The sequence below is a fragment of the Canis lupus genome, chromosome 4, assembly GCF_011100685.1.
Source record: "Canis lupus familiaris isolate Mischka breed German Shepherd chromosome 4, alternate assembly UU_Cfam_GSD_1.0, whole genome shotgun sequence".
Lineage (NCBI taxonomy): Eukaryota > Metazoa > Chordata > Mammalia > Carnivora > Canidae > Canis > Canis lupus.
The window spans coordinates 5,083,505-5,101,601 of NC_049225.1; the positions used below are offsets into that span (position 1 = coordinate 5,083,505).

Sequence of the window (18,097 nt, forward strand, 5' to 3'; positions counted from 1 at the left end):
TAGTGTCTTCATGGAGGAATACAGTTCCCATGTTTTTTATTTAAATTGTATTCTGTGATTTGGAAAGCTATTAAGAAAACATCATCTCAAATTCTGTTTCTTAAGAAAGCTGTATAGTCTCTGTTTCTTAAAAATCTATTTTATGTCGTCCTATTGTGGCAATGGGAAGCTCTAGAAGCATGGCTAATCTTTCTTATTTAGAGAAAAGTACAGCTCTCATCCATTCTGATGCTTGGAAGAAAATAACAAGTTAAGTCAAAAGGAAACGTTTAGAAGTTTTGTTTGGGACCCGTTCTTTATTATTTCTGACCAGCAGAGTTAACAAAGTTTTCAATTTTAAGAATACTGTTATCATAAGTGTTATCCTGAAGCATAAGCTTTTCCAAATAATCAGTTTCAGCATCATGTGTAATTTATTCTTTTGTCTGTTGGCTCTTAGCTGCCTCTGTGGTGCATGATTTTCCTCACTTAAAGGGCTGGCTATTAATGATCATATTCAAAGGAAGATACTTGAGATCTCAGATATATCTGCTATAAGAATATTTTGCCCAGTCTTTGATATTTAATCATTTTGACCTAAGTGATCTTATTAATATAAATGTAGAGGGAGTTCCATTTATGCCTATAATGTAACTGTAAAAGTTGAACATGTTAGTTTAAAATTAGGAAGGAAAAAATTGAATCAGGAAAATTAATAATTACTGAGTAATGCCCACAGATAGATAAGCCACATCATCTTTTACCTCTCCTTTCAGTTCTTTAGTCCTACTCTGCTGGTTTATTTTCTAATGGCCTTTATTAAATACTTTAAATTTTGTGACAGAATTTACTGTTCTCCAACTTGAACCATTATCAGGGCTTGATTATTTTCTGTTATCTCATTAAACAGAAAAGAGGTTTAGTGGGTGGAAGAATTGAGACATTCATTAAATTATTCTGCAAGGAAGATAGAGCTTTCTGTTTGCTAAGAGAAGACTGACTAATCTTACCCTAGGAATACGTGGATTTTCGAGAGTAGAGAGAGAATATCGATATTTTAGCTTTCAAACTGGTAGGGGATTGGGTAGGATAAGGGGGAAGACTTTAAATTGAGGCCTTCAGGTTTTTAATAATATAGAAAAGCAAATGAGACCTAGTTCAACAAGACAAGCTTATGTTACTGAGAAGGATGCCATCTACTTCTTACACCTCAAGCGTTTATATGGTCTGAACTTTCAAAAGAAGAAAACTGACCAACTTGATGAAGACCTGTAGAGTGGATCTCTCCACACTCCAGCATCAGAGAGAAAACTGTAGATTAGCAGTAATTTTCTTTTAGTCAATAGAACAGTACTCTTATTTCTCTCTGCAGTAATAACCAGTCTCTTATTGATGAATAAGCAATAATTATGATTTTTGCTGCTCCTTCATATCAGAAGCTAATCTAATGAGGACTGCAACAAATCCTCATCAGTTCTACAACAAGTTGCCTATTATTCCGGGGATCTTCAGCTTGATCTTTGAATTTACACTTATGAGTCGTGAAATTAGAAATGAAGATTTATGCATGAAAGTTCATGAAAATAGTTTAATCTTCAGTGGCAGTCATTCATTACTATAGCAATTTAGGACATTTTATACGGAGCTATATATATGAATTTTGTTTGATCTAAAAGGTCACTTTCTAGTGAAGACATTTTTCTTAAGAGTATCTTTCTTTTAAAAATACTGTTCTGGTAATTTCTATATTTTTCCTTTTTTCTAAAGTGCAGTGTAAACATTTACATTAATATAATTTTCATTTGTACCCCTATTTTACAACTGAAAAATGTTAATTTTTGCTACACAAAGGATAGTGTTTGGGCCAATTTGTTTTTTTATTACCACCACCACAAAAAAAAAAAAAAATTTATAGGCTTACATCCAGTTTTCTGGAAAATAGCCACAACTCTGGATCTTAAGCAATATAATGGCTTATAAATGTATAACACTCCTATAGAATTTTTCAGATGAGGTGCCCGAATATACAACTATTGTCCAATACAAGTAGATTTGCTTGGAGAAAAGTCAGTGCTTTTTTATAAATTGTTTTCAACTCTTCTAAAGAGAACGTTCAATCTAGAAAAATGGCAAAATATATTAAAATAGAAAGACAACTATTAATATTATAGTATGTTCTCTTTTAGTCTTTTAAGGTACATAGCTCATGTTTTTAAAAGTTATAATCGTATTTCAGTAATTTTTAATAGTAGGCTGTTTTCTCATAGTGATGTTAATATTTTATAGAAGTTTTTAGTACCATTACCTAAGTGATCACTTTCATTCTCAAGTTTCTAAGTCATGCCATAAATATGAGATGGAATTTTTGAAAATAAAGTTACACTTTGAAATTCAACTGCTATAATCTCTGTTGTGCATGTTGGGTTTATCCCCGTTCAGTGATATAGCTAAGTGTATTTTGGCTATCTAGACTGCTTGGCTTGAGATTTAAAAATGCATCAGTACTGTATTATGTATTGAGGCTGATATGTTTTTTTCTGTTTCCAGTTTGGCTTTCCATAATCAAGGGGTTGGGAATTTGATTAGAAAATTTTTTAATATTGAGGTTCATCAGCTCCATTAAGAGGATACCCTGAATAAAAAAGGAAAAGCAACACTGAAATTTCAACTGTAAAACTCCTAAGTAACAAGTTCTGTTCCATTTTATAAGTTATAGGAAACTGAAAATAAGATAAATTATACTTAAGTATATTACTTGAAATAAAAATGTATCTGTTATACTTTACTTCTCTAAGCAAATTGACTTCTCTTTTGAGGGAATGGGGATGGGGGAGTGATCAAAAGCTTTCACAAATGGGTTCAAACCCATTTTTTATGCTAACATTCAGTTGCTTTTTAACAAACATCTATTCCTTTGTTTGGCATACATAAGTTCAATATCATATGCAGAATATTATTCTTGGACTGAAGATACGAAGAAGTGGTTTACCACTAGAACACTGCTTCAGTCTCACACTCTTACTCCTGGCCTGTGCAGCTGATCCTGGCTGAAGAAAGCAAACAACTATGTTGACTTCTTTCAAATTCATGACTGTGGGAGTGCCTGGGTGGCTCATTGGTTGAGCATCTGCCTTTGGCTCAGGTCATGGTCCCAGGGTCCTGGGGTCGAGCCCCACATCAGGCTCCCTGCTCAGCGGGGAGTCTGCTTCTCCCTCCCTGCTTGTGCTCTCTCTCTCTAATAACATCTTTAAAAATATGTTTGATTAATAACAGAAATGAGTTGTGCATAAGTTTAGCTTTGTTAAAAAAATAAATTTGTGACTATGAACTTCAAGTGGCCAAGATATGTCCCACTTCCATTCAGTCTCTCAAAAGACTGTTTCATACTGTTTCTTAGCTCCTCAACTACTCAGCATCTCTTCCCCATCCTCACTTGCAGTTAGTGACCTTACTTTATGACCTCATTGAAAGAATGAAATGAGAGGAGGATTTCTATAGCTTCCACATCTACCTTCTTACTAGCATCTGCTGCCACATTCTCTGCCTCATCTTTGAAGTCATCAGTGAACAAGCATGCTACTATACTATCTCAAGCCAGTCGTCGTCTTTTTTTTTTTTAAAGATTTTATTTATTTATTCATGACAGAGAGAGAGAGAGAGAGAGAGAGAGAGAGAGAGAGAGAGAGAGGCAGAGGCAGAGGGAGAAGCAGGCTCCATGCAGGGAGCCTGACGTGGAACTAGATCCCTGGTCTCCAGGATCACACCCCAGGCTGAAGGCGGCACTAAACCACAGGGCCACTGGGGCTGCCCTCAAGCCAGTCTTCTAAATTTCATGCCTTCTTGCCTAAATCAGAGACATGGGTCCAGAAATTCTCCCTTTTCTTCTTCTCTGTTGTCAATTTCTCACTCTGTTCTGAATCATCCATGTCTGGACCTGTGGTTATTTCTCTCATCTCAAAACTCACTTGAGCTTTCCCTGCTTTTTCCTACTGTGTCATTTCTTTTGCTTCATTTGCCACCTAGCAAAAATCTTTGAGTTTACACTTGTCACCCAATTTCTCTCCTGTCGTTTTGTGAAAACCCATTCCAATAGGGCTTTTGCCCCTATCACACCTCCCTGTCACTAGTGACCCCATCTAGCTGAATTCCATCCTTATTTCCTGAACTCTTGTTACTTGCTTTCTCAGGGGTATTTTACCCAGCTGATCGCTCCTTCCGTGATAATTTTCACTTGTGTTCCAGCTGCAACAGCATCAACTGTTTTTCTTGTTTATTTTCTTTTACTGCCATTCCTCAGTTATCCTTTTGTCTCTTCTTGCCTGTGTGTTTTCTTCCTTAAAATTGTGCTCTTCTTTTATCTTTCTGGTATCCATTTTAACTACTTTTACATTCTGTTCCTATTTTTCCAGTCCTAATTTGAGTCACTTTTCTTATACTGAATTTTTCCAAATTCTTTTTTGGAGCCAAAGGGATTTGACCTTCTGGAATATAGCTTACACCTAGGACTGTGGATACATTTTTTTTTAATTGTTCAAGTTTTCTACTTGCACCACAATACTTCCCATTACAAAAGTGCATTTAACTCTAAAACATGGGAAAAAAAATCCCAATTCCATATTCATTCTATTAATATCCCTTACCACATGGAGAAAAGTACATGCCTGTATATGGTAAGTAGGAAACAAATACTGAATTAAATTGGACCTGCTGGCAACAAAATAGAAATAGAACAGAAGTTAATCTAAAATAAAAGGGAATGGTGTATAAAAATGTCACCTGTAGATTATAGAGACTAATGGGGGATTGGGACAGTTGTGGCCTGGCTCTCTCACTGGAGCCTCTTGATGCTTTTATATATGGTAACTCTTTGTTTAATTTTCTGACTAACTGTCCAACCATTTTCCAGAAAGGCTATACCATTTTACATTCTTACCAGATTTGTATAGTGGTTCTAGTTTTTCCACGTCCTCACCAACATTTGTTACTTTCTGCTTTTAAAAAATGTTTATTAAGCTAACCTAATGGGTATCTCATTTGGTTTGGATTTTCATGTTTATAACAATTAGTGACATTGAACATCTTTTTGTGCACTTTTTGGCTATTTGTCTTCCTTGAGGGGAAATGTCTGTTCAAGCCCTTTGCCCATTTTTTAATTGTTTTTATTGTGCAGTTGAGTGGCAGGAGTTTTTCATGTGTTCTATATATTAATCCTTTCTCTGATACATAATTTGCAAATATTTTCTCCCATTCTGTGAACTCTCAGAGTTGTCTTTTCACTCTCTTGATGTGCAAAAGTTTTAAATTCTGATAAAGTCCAAATTCATCTATTTTTCCTTTGTTGTCCATGCTTTTGGTGGTGTATGCCAGAAAATATCGCCAAATATAGGGCTGTGAAAATGTCCCTGTTTTTTTTTTCTAAGAATCATATAGTTTTGTCTTTAATACATAAGTTTTTAATCCATTTTGAGTTAATTTTTAAATGTAAGTATGGTAGTCAGTTCTTTTTTATGATATCTTTTTTGTTGTATGGACAGCCCATCTCCTCTAATTTGTAGCCAAAATAGAGTTGAAGGTGAGACACTGGAATGAATCTGATTGGAGATACTTCTACTCTATGACTCTCCTATTCTGTCTCCTTTTGTCCCTTTAAGAAATTTTATGTCACTTCTGCTCAGTTTCTCTATTCCTTCCATCTGCAGAATGTTGTACATCCTTACTTTTTTTTTTCTTCTTTTATTTCCTATGTAATCTGATCCCTGTCATACTTTTCATTGCCATTGGACTTAGGAATGTTGATTAAAGAATACATAGTTGTTCTGTTTCTGTTCTTTGAAATAATTATTCTGGTAATGATAGAAAGGAAAGGAAAGTATTCTAGGAACTTGTCTCTTTATTGCTATAGTGTGAAAGTTAACTTTCACCATTTGACAGTGGTTTCCAAGTGAATATCTGCAAACTTGTTTTAGAGGGCAAGGAGGGAACATCACCCTATTCTTTTAACTAAAGAATTCCAATTCCCTTTGCATGCTTTTCCTCTTGTGTCCTATTCTTTTTTTTCTTGTTACCTCACTGTCATGTTTTCCAAACTCTCATTATCCCCAACCCTTTGTCACGTTCCCCAGCTTACTCGAAAGCACAATAAAATTAAAAAGTACTATGGCAGTCAAATGGCTGTTACCATTCATGTGAAAAGTTCTTGTGCTGTATCCAGATGCTTTGTGTCAGGCAGTCCTCTAACTGTAGAGACAAAGCAGTGAGTAAAATGAACATAATAATTTGTACTTTAAAAATACGACTTCTAAGTGGACTCTAGTTTTTCAGTGCAAGTGAAAATAAATACTTCCTTCATGAAAAAAGATTAATAGCTTGGGTATTTTTGCACTTAGATGGGCTTGCTTTCTTTGTGAATTCAACTTAGAGTGTTTCCCAAACTGAACCTGTTCCATTCAGTAGTTCTTGTATATTGGCAGGTACATTTAATGTAAAATGTAAATGTGGACCTGTTCCATTGGGTGGTTTTGTAGATTGGTAGGTACATCAGTACCTTTGTCTAACTGTGCATAAGTACCAATCCCCTAAACTTAACAACTGTTAATAAAGTAAACTTTTCAGGTACTTTTAAAAGTCAGTATTTACATCACAAAATACAGTGAATGCCACGGTTGTTAACCATTTGCAGTGATCTCTATAAATAAGCCTGGTGTAATGCTTTATGATGTGTTCTTAACATTACATATTACCTCTGCCTAAAGACCTATACCTTTGTTTCATTTTACAGAGTTAAAATCTTCAGGAAAAATAATTGATACAATTACTACACCATACTCTTGGGCTGCTGTGTCAAACATTAAATATGATTATGCTATAAAATTCAAGTTAATTGTCATTCTGTTATATTCTTTATTATGATGAACATCATTCCTGTGTCTTTGATGTGGACTTAATATTAAGTGGTTATATGAATTGGAAATATGAAATGTTAATGGCATGCTTAGAATTTTATTTTTTCAACAGTATAATGCTTTTATTTTTGTTATATCTTAACATGACAGAAGGCATTAAATTATGTTCAATGAGTCATAAATTTTGCTTTAGGTATTCTCTCAGATTGAAAATATGTGTGTAAATTGAAACTATTATGGAAAATTCATAAACTAGGCAAATATCGATCAAATAGCTTATAAAGTTTATAATTTAATAACTATTACTGCTTTTCATATGAGTTGGTCTTTTTTCCTATTACAACATTATGCTTTATATTCTATACTTTTTTACTCTAACGATTAAGGGGGAAAATTTTTCTCCTTGCTAAGATAGCTTAAATTTCTACTTTAGATGTGAGGTTTTTAAAACCTGACTAGTATGTGACATATATTAACTGTTTATATATAAATAGACAAGATATGAAGTACGTATTGTTCAGCTGTTATTAAATGAGTCTAATCGTCACAGAAAACAAAATACAGATGATTTTAATATTTAAATTAATGGTTGGTTCTTAGATTTTATAATTTTTTAATAATTTGTATATATATTTCAGAGTGAGCTTTTTAATGTCAGTTTGGTTTTGCTTATGAAATTATTTTTAAAATACTTTTATTCTGCATGTAATTATTTTTTTTAAATCTCTGAAGTTATGTCTTTTGGGGTATGTATTGATACACACTGATAATATTTCTTTGAAGGTGGTTTGGTTGGGTTTAAGAAGAACCAAAATGTGGATTAATGTGGGCAACAGAACCATTTTGGTTTCTTATATCTGATTGATTAACAATTCTTTTCCGTTTTTATCATTGCTAAGATGATTTGCCAACACATCCAAACAAAAATCAGAAAGCTGTTTTTCTCTGTTTTTCTCTGGTGAGAGCAAGTATATTATGGTCTCTGAATGGTTCCTTCTAGCTTTGTATGAATATTTAAATTGAACACATTTTTAAAATTCCAATATCTATGTGGCTGCTGCTTTCAAAAGGTTCAGAAGGTTTGTATTGTTAATTTTGCCATTACTGCTTAGTGTTGTCTTCTGTGTTCCATGCTAAGCTCCTTGTGGGAAGGAGCCATGTTGTATTCATTCCTAAATACTCAGTGCCTAGTACACAATCTGTCACATAAATAGTACCTAAGAAGTATTTATCAAATGAATAAGCCCTCATGCATACTTTCAGTCACAGAGTTTTCATATAATTTTTTTACTTTAGGGATCCAGCTCCTTTATTTTATACAGGTCAGGGAGCAGACATCAGTTAAATGAGTTGCTCATGCTTCTGTTCTTTCATGTTTGTTCCATTAGTTGAATATTAGATGATTTCAATAGAGGTATTCTCAAGTACACCAAATATATACTTTCAAAATATTTTCCTCAATACTTTTAGTTAAATACCTGATGAGATACTTGTCTAGATTTCATGCATTCCCGACAGTGCATTAATTGATCATTGAAAAATATAGTCTAATTACTATCAGACTTAATTTTCTAAATCAGTATTTGTTTTAATTTTTGTTTCAATATTTGTTTTTCTTAGTTTTTCAATATTTGTTTTTAAATGGAAATATTTAGTTATCTTTTCATTGTGCCCTGGCAAACTATATTCCCTTTTGTCACAAAGAGGCCAATTACTTTCTTGTGATCGTGATTTTTAAAGATAACGTCCAATTAAAGGCAGCACAGTTTTTTTTCTTTTTTTTAAGATTTTATTTATTTATTCATGAGAGAGACACACACACACACACACACACACACACACACGGAGGCAGAGACACAGGCAGGAGAAGCAGGCTCCACGCAGGGAGCCTGACATAGGACTCGATCCCAGGTCTCCAGGATCAGGCCCCAGGCTAAAGGCAGCACAGTTTTTATCAATAATCCAAACTACCTGGTTTTCTTCAGACATTCTCATAGAACTCTATTACTGCTTGAATCCAGAGTTACCAGTCATTTTGTTTGAAGGCCCACTGCTTAGCTTACATTTCTCTCCTAGCTCTCAGACAATGTGATCATAAACAAGACAACCAATAGGCCTGCTAGCTAACCTTGAAGAAGAATCTAGGTGTATTAAAATGATAAAAAGTGGTTTCTCTGAAGACCTGTTACCCTAAATACCTGTTAAGCTGTGTTCTTCCTATGCATTGAGAGACCTCATCAAAATACGTACTCTTGATTCCGTCTGTGGTACTTAAAGCAAAACCAAGAATATTGGAGAGCTGAGGGAAGGACAGCATTCTTGTGTATTTGAGGATGTCAGAAAATGACTGGAAACATTTTCAAATTAAAAAAGTATCGCATTTAGTTATTAAGATTCTTAATATTCTTTAAGAATGTATTTTGAGGGCAGTCCAAGTGGCTCAGCGGTTTGGTGCCGCCTTCCACCCGGGGCATGATCCTGGAGACCCAGGATCAAGTCCCACGTTGGGCTCCCTGCATGGAGTATGCTTCTCCCTCTGCCTGTGTCTCTGCCTCTCTCTTTCTCTGCGTCTCTCATGAATAAATAAATTAAAAACAAAACAAAATAAAAGAATGTATTTTGAGGCATGAATGGATATCTTACTTTGATATCGTACTCTAAGGAGAAATTGAGAACTATTTTATCGTCTTCTGTTTCTTAGCTGCAATTTTCTGCTTTTTGCCACTTCCAGTAGTTTCCATTTTTATGATATCCAAGATATTTGAATTTGAGCTGAATTTTCTCATTTTTTATCTTCATTGATTATTTTCTTTTATGCCTGTAGTAAATGTATAGTTTCTTTTTAAATATATATTAAGTATACTGTATTAAAAGACAAAGTTTATATAGAATGAGCAGCATCAACTTCTTGTAGTTCTGAACTAGATTCATTTCATTCAAGTGTTAATTCTTGGTATTTCATAGGGAGTCAGAGATCTTGACCTACTAATACTGTCTCCTTTATTTAAATTAACTGGCACTATTAAAGTCAAAATTAAATTGGCCTACCCCTTTTACATAAGTTGGTATCTGTAGGAAATGTAGTGGGGGGGGGGGCGTTTGGCACCAGTTTTTTTCTCCATATGAACTTATGTGTCTCTCCTTTGTGTTCTTTGAATGTATTCTATCAAGAAAATGGAACACTTGCATGATACTCTGAGTAATTACATAAAGGAAAAGAACATTTCTTATTTTTAAAATATGATGATCAGGGCAACCCAGGTGGCTCAGTGGTTTAGCGCCTCCTTCAGCCCAGGGTGTGATCCTGGAGACCCGGGATCGAGTCCCACTTCGGGCTTCCTGCACAGAGCCTGCTTCTCCCTCTGCCTGTGTCTCTGACTCTCTTTCTCTGTGTCTCTCATGAATAAATAAATAAATAAATCTTTTAAAAAATAAAAGATGATGATCAGTTACAGTTCTGTTTATTCTCTAATCTTTTTTCTTTTTTTTTTTTTAAGATTAATCAGACAAAGTGCTATGTAGAATCTCATTAAATTTTGAAATATTTGTCTGGGCTAACGTTTGTGTCCATGATCTCAACTTCTATTTGGTAAGGGCATTTATAATTTAAAAGGGCTCCCTTAACCAAAATTCTCACATTATTTTCAGTTCTCCCTCATCATAGGTTGTGCATTTATATCTTTTAAAATTTTTTTTAGACTTTATTGATTTATTATTTGACAAGAGGAAGGGAATAAAAGAGAGCACAAGCAGGCAGAGCAGCTGGCAGAAGGAGAGGGAGAAGCATACTCCTTGCTGAACAGGAAGCCTGACTTGGGGCTCAATCCCAGGACACTGGGATCATTGACCTAAGCCAAAGGCAGACCCTTAACCAACTGAGCCCCCCAGGTGCTGTGGTTGTGCACTTTGAAGGTGGCTTTTCCAGTTGCTGATCTATAATTCTTCTCTGTGCTTACTCTGAATGGAACCTGCCATGCCCTCTGTCATTATGCTGATACTGACCAGAATGTTTTAAGAGGCAGTTCCTTTCTCTACCTTCCATTTTTCTCTAACTCCCTACCTGGTGCTGTTTTTGGCAAGCCTATTGCTTGCAAAGTCAGTTTACTTTCATGGTTTGGTTTTCTTAATCTGCGAAATAAATTCATTGATAGGTTTTTAAGGCATTTTCTAGTTCTAAAGGCTATTAATTATAATAACAATAATATTGTGTTACTACATTTTATAAAAATAGGGAATACATTTGATGGAGAAAAGAAAAAAATTTAAGTAGTGTCAGAACAGGGGAATGCCTGAACAAACACACACTGAGAAAGTAGAACAGAAAGAGGCAACTAATAAAAGAGTAATAATATTAGCTAATACTTAGAGGACTATAAGTTACCATGTAATTACTTCAATAGGAAACATATCTAGGGACACCTGGGTGGCTCAGTGGTTAAGTGTCTGCCTTTGGCTCAGGTTGTGATCCCAGAGTCCTGGGATTGAGTCCTGCATCAGACTCCCCACAGGGAGTCTGCTTCTCCTTCTGCCTATGTCTCTGTCTCTCTCTGTGCCTCTCATGAATAAATAAAAATATATTTTAAAAAAAAGAAACATATCTAAATGATTGTCCAAGGCATCTCCTAAAACCATACAGAATATTATTTTAAAACAAAACTATCATCCAGAATAGTAAGATCAGGGATGCCTGGGTGGCTGGCTCAGTGGTTAAGCATCTGCCTTCGGCTCAGGGTGTGATTGCTGGGTCCCAGGATTGAGTCCCACATTGGGCTCCCTGTGGGGAACCTGCTTCTCCCTCTGCCAATGTCTCTGCCTCTTTCTGTGTGTTTCTCATGAATAGATAAATAAAATCTTTTTAAAAATGCAGTAAGACCATAGTGTTTAATTACTACTATTCAGATATTTTAGAATTGTGTAGTTCATTTCATCTAATTCCAGAATTTGCCTTTTTTTCTTTTCTGTCTGTTCCAACGCTTTCCACATCCACACTCACTACTTTAAGTTCTTCCAATAGCCAGTCTTCTTTTAGAAAATAATTACCAGTTGGCATCTGTACACTGTTGGAACTCAGGCAGTGGGCATCAGCCTGTACCAGGCAATAGCTGTTACTGATGTGTATGTTTCTTCTACCTTCTTCTGAAGAAAATTTAACATTTATTCTGAGTCTTAAGTCTTCCTCCGTCACAGTGGACATTTTAACTATGGAGGCAGATGTATTCTTTGCTTGTTTGATGTAATTGGTGTTCCATGTAAAATAAATATATAACATCGTGGTAGTGATCTTAAGTTAAAGCTACTATTTTGCCCTAATTTGAAATATAATTCATGTCAAAAACCCAAGTTGAATAGTAAAAATGTCTGATATTATAAAACTAACTACACAACAGATAGTCTTCATTTAAGAAAGGTTAAAAATAATATATCCTTGTTTAGTTAAGTTGTTGTTATATATAACCATCATGAACTATCTTCAGTTATCTCTAAGTAGTTAGAAAGCTTCTTTTGTTTTCTTTTAAACAAAGTATATAGCATTGACTTCCATAACTATATGCAAATAAGAGCAGCTTCTAGTTTACATTCAACTTTGTGGAGGGCAGAAATATTTTCTGTTCATTTTCCACCTTCACCCCAATTTTGGAAGGAACTGAATTGCTTTCATCTCAAGCATAATGCAATTTTTAGTATTCATAGGAAAGTGAAAAGTACTGTAAATATTTAGATAGGTGTTACTGTGCCAGTATAAATACCAAAAGGGGTATGTTTAGTAGAATAATATTTGTTTTAGAAGTTTTCAAAGTACTTAATCATATGTTTGATTCTCAAAAACTGTATGTGATATGCAGTCTTATTTTTTTATTTTACTTTTTAAAATAGTCTTATTTGGGACACCTGGGTGGCTCAGTGGTTGAGCGCCTGCCTTTGGCCCAGGGTGTGACCCTGGAGTCTCGGGATTGAGTCCCACATCAGGCTCCCTGCAGGGATCCTGCTTCTTCCTCTCCCTGTGTCTCTGCCTCTCTCTCTCTGTGTGTCTCTCATGAATAAATAAATAAAATCTTTAAAAAAATAAATAAAATAGTCTTATTTATGCAGAATACACTAAATCTGATGTTGAGAATGGCTTAACCAGAGCCACATAACTAGCCTGCAGGGATTATGTGAAGACTTTCCTAGAACGCATTGCATTCTTTCTCATTCTTTTTACTTATCACTGTGGCCCCCACAGTTTACTATCAGCAGCTTCCAGCAGATAGACATAATCCTTTGCCTGAGGGGTGTGCCCTCAGCTTTATTGCAGCTAGTAGTTTACACCAGCCAGTAGAATTTATCTGGGAGTGGTTACAGACATACTTTCCAGGCCTACCCTAGAGCAAGAATATAATGTATTCGTCAGGTAATGACCCAAGTCATTTACTTCCTGACTTAGGACCTTTATTACTTCATTTAGTACCTCAAATAATGAGGACATTTTAATTTAAAAGCTCATTTTCAATTGTTCCGTGTTCTGGAGTTAAAAATGTCAGGTAGTTTTCCATTTTCCACAGTAATTGTATATAACTTTTGAACATAAAAAGAGGTTAATTCATTTTTAATGTTTCTTCTTTTTAGCTGAATTTTTATAAAAATAAACTGCCATTCTGTTTTGCTTTAAACAAATAGCTTTATTGCAGTCAGTAGTAAGTTGCACCCTATGAAATGCGCACAGACTGTCAGCATTTTGGAAAGGCCATCAGAGTCAGAGCTGTTGACTCTTAGCTGTCTGTATATGTAGGAAGCACCTCAGAATACTGAAAAATTTGGCAGAGTCAAGCTTTCCTACTATTTTATAAGAAGGTGTTTTTTATTTCAATTGATTTTTGCATTGTTTGTAAGTTATAATATGCTGTCGTATCACAATGTCATTTAAAATTAGAGCGTATTTCCTTAGCTTCCTGATGAGTCTAGAAAAAAAAAACCAACTGTCTCACTTGCTGCTTAAAAGAAAACAAAACAGAAAAAGCCAGAATATATTGTGGTTTCTTTATAATACAATTTGGTTTTTCTGGTATAGCAGAGTAAGGAGTGCTAGTTTAGATGTCAAGAGATCTTTCTTTTTGGTCTTGGCTCAGCCAGAAGCTGACATTATGTCAGCAGATCACTTTATCTCTCTTTTTGGGCCTTGGTAGTTATATTCATCAAACCAGGAAGTTGAACTAAATGGTCTCCAAGGTCTTTTCCTATTCTAAAATGTTACAATTCTATTTACGAATTTTTCTTAAATATGGCATAGTTACTTCTGTGATATTTTGTGTATTTATATTAATTTCCTTTAATTTTAGGTATGATGAATGGATTAAAGCAGATAAAATAGTAAGACCTGCTGATAAAAATGTGCCAAAGATAAAACATCGGAAGAAAATAAAGGTAAGTACTTATTTTGCTATATCATAGCTTTTAATCAAAGAACTTTTCCTCGAAAATGATGTATTAAGTGTGTGTGCATGAATATTAGTAGAGATGGAAATACTCTCAGAACAGCGAATTTATCAAATGCTAGATTTGGGTATAGTTAATATTGTCAGCTTTTGGGAAAGATCTTTTAAAACAAGACTAAGTGATCTTTGAGGGTTTTTTAGTCCTAACATTGGGTAAGACCATCCAGACAGATTTCATTTAGTTATTTCAGTCCTTTTTTGCCCCTTTCCTCTCCAGTGAGGAATCATTAAATAGTGTGTCTAGGAGCCTGGCTTAGTGTAATGGCTGTAAACTATTCAAAGGAAGAGGAAGACGTATCTGAACGCAGAGGAGAGCCTGTCTGCACCTCCTCTGTTTCTTTTCATCTTTGTCTGACTCTGTTGGCAGGAGCTTAGAACATGTTCACAGGACCACATTAGCCCCACCATCGATGGGTACTGTGGGAATCTATTAATGAGCTTGTTTGGAAATTAATGCTACTGCTGTGTATGATAGAATTACTCTTGTTTATTCTAAGACTAAATCTTTTAACTTTTATTAGAAAGTCAACCAGTCACTAGGTTTTAAAATATTTTTTTATCTTTTTAATGGCTTTTTTAATCCTTTGAATGATATCTATAGTTGAGGTGTTTAGTAGTTCTTTTGAAATTCAATTTCCTGTATTCCCAGTGAGGAACTGTTTACTTTCCTGCTGGTGGTCCCAAATAGTGCAGACTTTTCCCCCAGAATGGTGGTTCTTTTCTCACTGTAAAATCAAATCTGTTCTTCAAGTTTCAGTGTAACAACCTGGTAGCTTCTCAAACCCCTTTTAGCTTCACTCTTGGTCTTTATTGGGAAGTATGGAAATTACGGCATTATTTTTAGCTATTGGAAAAGTTGTGAGTGGTGTTAAAAAAAGCCAGTGTCTATACACAGCAAGTTTTAGGAGGAGTATTGCTTAGGTAGAAGAGGGGGTGTAGAGATGGGAGAAGTGGTATTAGAATATTCCCTAGAGAGATTTTTTTGTAAATATTTATTCTCAGTTTAGTTCTTGGCCTCTCCCAGGGCATATTACAATTCCTGGTCTTTGGGGAAAAGGCATGTAAATTTTGGAAAATGCTTCCTAGATAATATTTTGATATTGCACCCCTTTCCCTCTCATCTTTCTTCTGATAGCCATTAAAAGCCATATTTGAAATGAATGAATGAATGAATGAATGAATGCAAGCAAGCCATATTTGAATTTTGAGTGGGGTGGACCTTTTCTGCTCTCAGAATACATGATACATTATAATCTCTGGAATAAAATAATGAAGTAGTGAAAAGGCTGGTAATGGTACAAAAATAGGAACAGCACTAATTATTGATAGGCTATGGTTGTCTACCTGCACATAAGGCTTTTCAGTGCATTCTGAGAATTAAACCCAGATGTCTTAAATAGGTGACTCTTGCACTTGAGCATGTATCAGTCACCTGGAGGACTTGTTGAAACTCTGAAGGCTTGGCTTCATCCCCAGCATTTCTTATTCACTAGATCTGAGGCTGGTTCCAGGAGTTTACATTTCTAACATATTCCCAGAAGGTCCAGGGCCACACATGGAGAACCTTTACCCTAAAGCGTCTGTAATATGTAATGAATTATCTTCTGTGCATCCAGAGTGATGATGGTGATGTACCATCTTTGGGAGAAGTGTGAAAATAGTCACTGAGATTCTAGTCTGTCTCTATAATAGGATGTCAGAGTTGTTTACTGCTCCATCATGCTCTACATCATCATTTAGGAAGCTTGTCTAGGGATCCCTGGGTGGCACAGCGGTTTGGCGCCTGCCTTTGGCCCAGGGCGCGATCCTGGAGACCCAGGATCAAATCCCACGTCGGGCTCCCGGTGCATGGAGCCTGCTTCTCCCTCTGCCTGTGTCTCTGTCTCTCTCTCTCTTTCTGTGACTATCATAAATAAATAAAAAATTAAAAAAAAAAAAGAAGCTTGTCTAAATGATTTTTCCCATAAATTATTTTCAAAACAGATTCAAAAAACAATTTCCAGAAGTATTTTAGTTAGCCTCTCCTCATCTTATTGGTAAACAGACAGTTCTTTACTAGAAATGGTAATTTACCACTGAGGCAAGAAAGTTGTCTCCAACTTCGCTTTACAAGAGATCATTTGTTTAGAGTTACTCCTCATTGCCAGCTAAATGAAGATGTTTAGAATTTTGTCATTCCCAACCCACATTTTATATTGAAAATGTTACACGTTTTGAAACTACCAGGTTGAAATTATTTTCTTAAATATTTTATTTATTTATTTGACAGAGCACACACAGCAGGGGGAGTGGCAGGCAGAGGGAGAGGGAGAAGCAAGCTCCCCACTGTGCAGGGAGCCCAATGTGGGGCTCCATCCCAGGACCCAAGATCATGACCTGAGCTGAAGGCAGATGCTCAACTTGCTAAGCCACCCAGGCGCCCCTGAAATTGTTTTTTTAATGAATATTTAAGCCTTAGGGATTTAATTTTGAAGAGTTTGTAATGCCAATTATTAGCAGTATGAGGTTGGTTAGTCTCAATTGCTTATGGGATTACTAATTTAACTCCACTATTAAAATTTAAATATTAAACAAAAAACATTTTGCTCACTTGTAGTAATTGTTAAAAACTTTGGGAAAGGGACACCTGGGTGGCTCAGTGGTTGAGTGTCTGCCTTTGGCTCAGGTCGTGATCCCAGGGTCCTGGGATCGAGTCCCACATTGGGCTCACTGCAGGGAGCTTGCTTCTGTCTCTGCTTCTCTCTCTCTGTGTCTCGTGAATGAATGAATGTATGATCCTTAAGAAAAAAAAAGAAAAAAAAAAAACAACTTTGGGAAACCATCTCTGTGTTTTGTTTTGTTTTTTAAGATTTTATTCATTTATTCATGAGAGAGAGAGAGAGGCAGAGACATAGGGAGACGGAGAAGCAGGCTCCATGCAGGGAGTCCATTGTGGGACTCCATCCCGGGACTCCGGGATCATGCCCTGAGCCAAAGGCAGAATCTCAACTGCTGAGCCACCCAGGTGTCCCACTGTCTCTGTTTATGAAGAGCTTCTTATATTCTTTCTTTTCATATTGTTTAATAATATATAATACAGCTTTGAATTTAAAATGAGTATTAACATTGTTACTAATAAATGCCTCATAATAACTCATGGTTAATGTGAGATACTTTTTTTTTCTTAACCTAGAATAAATTAGACAAAGAAAAAGACAAAGATGAAAAATACTCTCCTAAAAACTGTAAACTTCGGCGCTTGTCAAAACCACCTTTCCAGACAAATCCATCTCCTGAAATGGTATCCAAACTGGATCTTACCGATGCCAAAAACTCTGATACAGCTCATATTAAATCCATAGAAATTACTTCTATCCTTAATGGACTTCAAGGTAAACATAATAAATAGCCTATTGCATACAATATGTGTTTTTCATTGTTAAAAATCAAGTTCTATAAAGGCAATTCACTGTTTTTTAATTGGGCCAAAATTTTATTGTCTGTTGTTACTTAAAATCAGCCATTGATTGAGGCTTGAAAATATTTCTATTATTAGTGGATCTAAAAGCTTCATTAAATTTTAGTTATGATTTATTATTCACACCCTATAGTATTGTACTGTGGGTTTTTCAGGTACTATCTTTTTCCATTGCCAGTTAAAGCATGGTTTCTGTTATGCAATATTAGACTTACACAGCTATACTGAATTTTTGGTAAAGAATACTAAACTTTGCTTATCTCTATTACATCTATTATGATCTCTTT

The 18,097-nt window shown here is 35.3% G+C and overlaps 1 protein-coding gene across 6 annotated transcripts in view; it reads left to right on the forward strand.

Moving 5' to 3' along the window:
- The window catches only part of ARID4B (AT-rich interaction domain 4B), a 149,792-nt gene that overhangs the window by 108,869 nt on the left and 22,826 nt on the right, over positions 1-18,097 (forward strand). For all 6 annotated transcript variants that reach the window (XR_005357743.1, XR_005357744.1, XM_038533851.1 and 3 more), the window contains 2 exons: positions 14,198-14,282; positions 17,526-17,724. Coding sequence is in view for 4 of the 6 variants with exons in the window: in XM_038533851.1 (XP_038389779.1) it covers positions 14,198-14,282; positions 17,526-17,724 (284 nt within the window). In the remaining 2 variants the exon portion in view is untranslated. The remainder of the gene's footprint in view (positions 1-14,197; positions 14,283-17,525; positions 17,725-18,097) is intronic.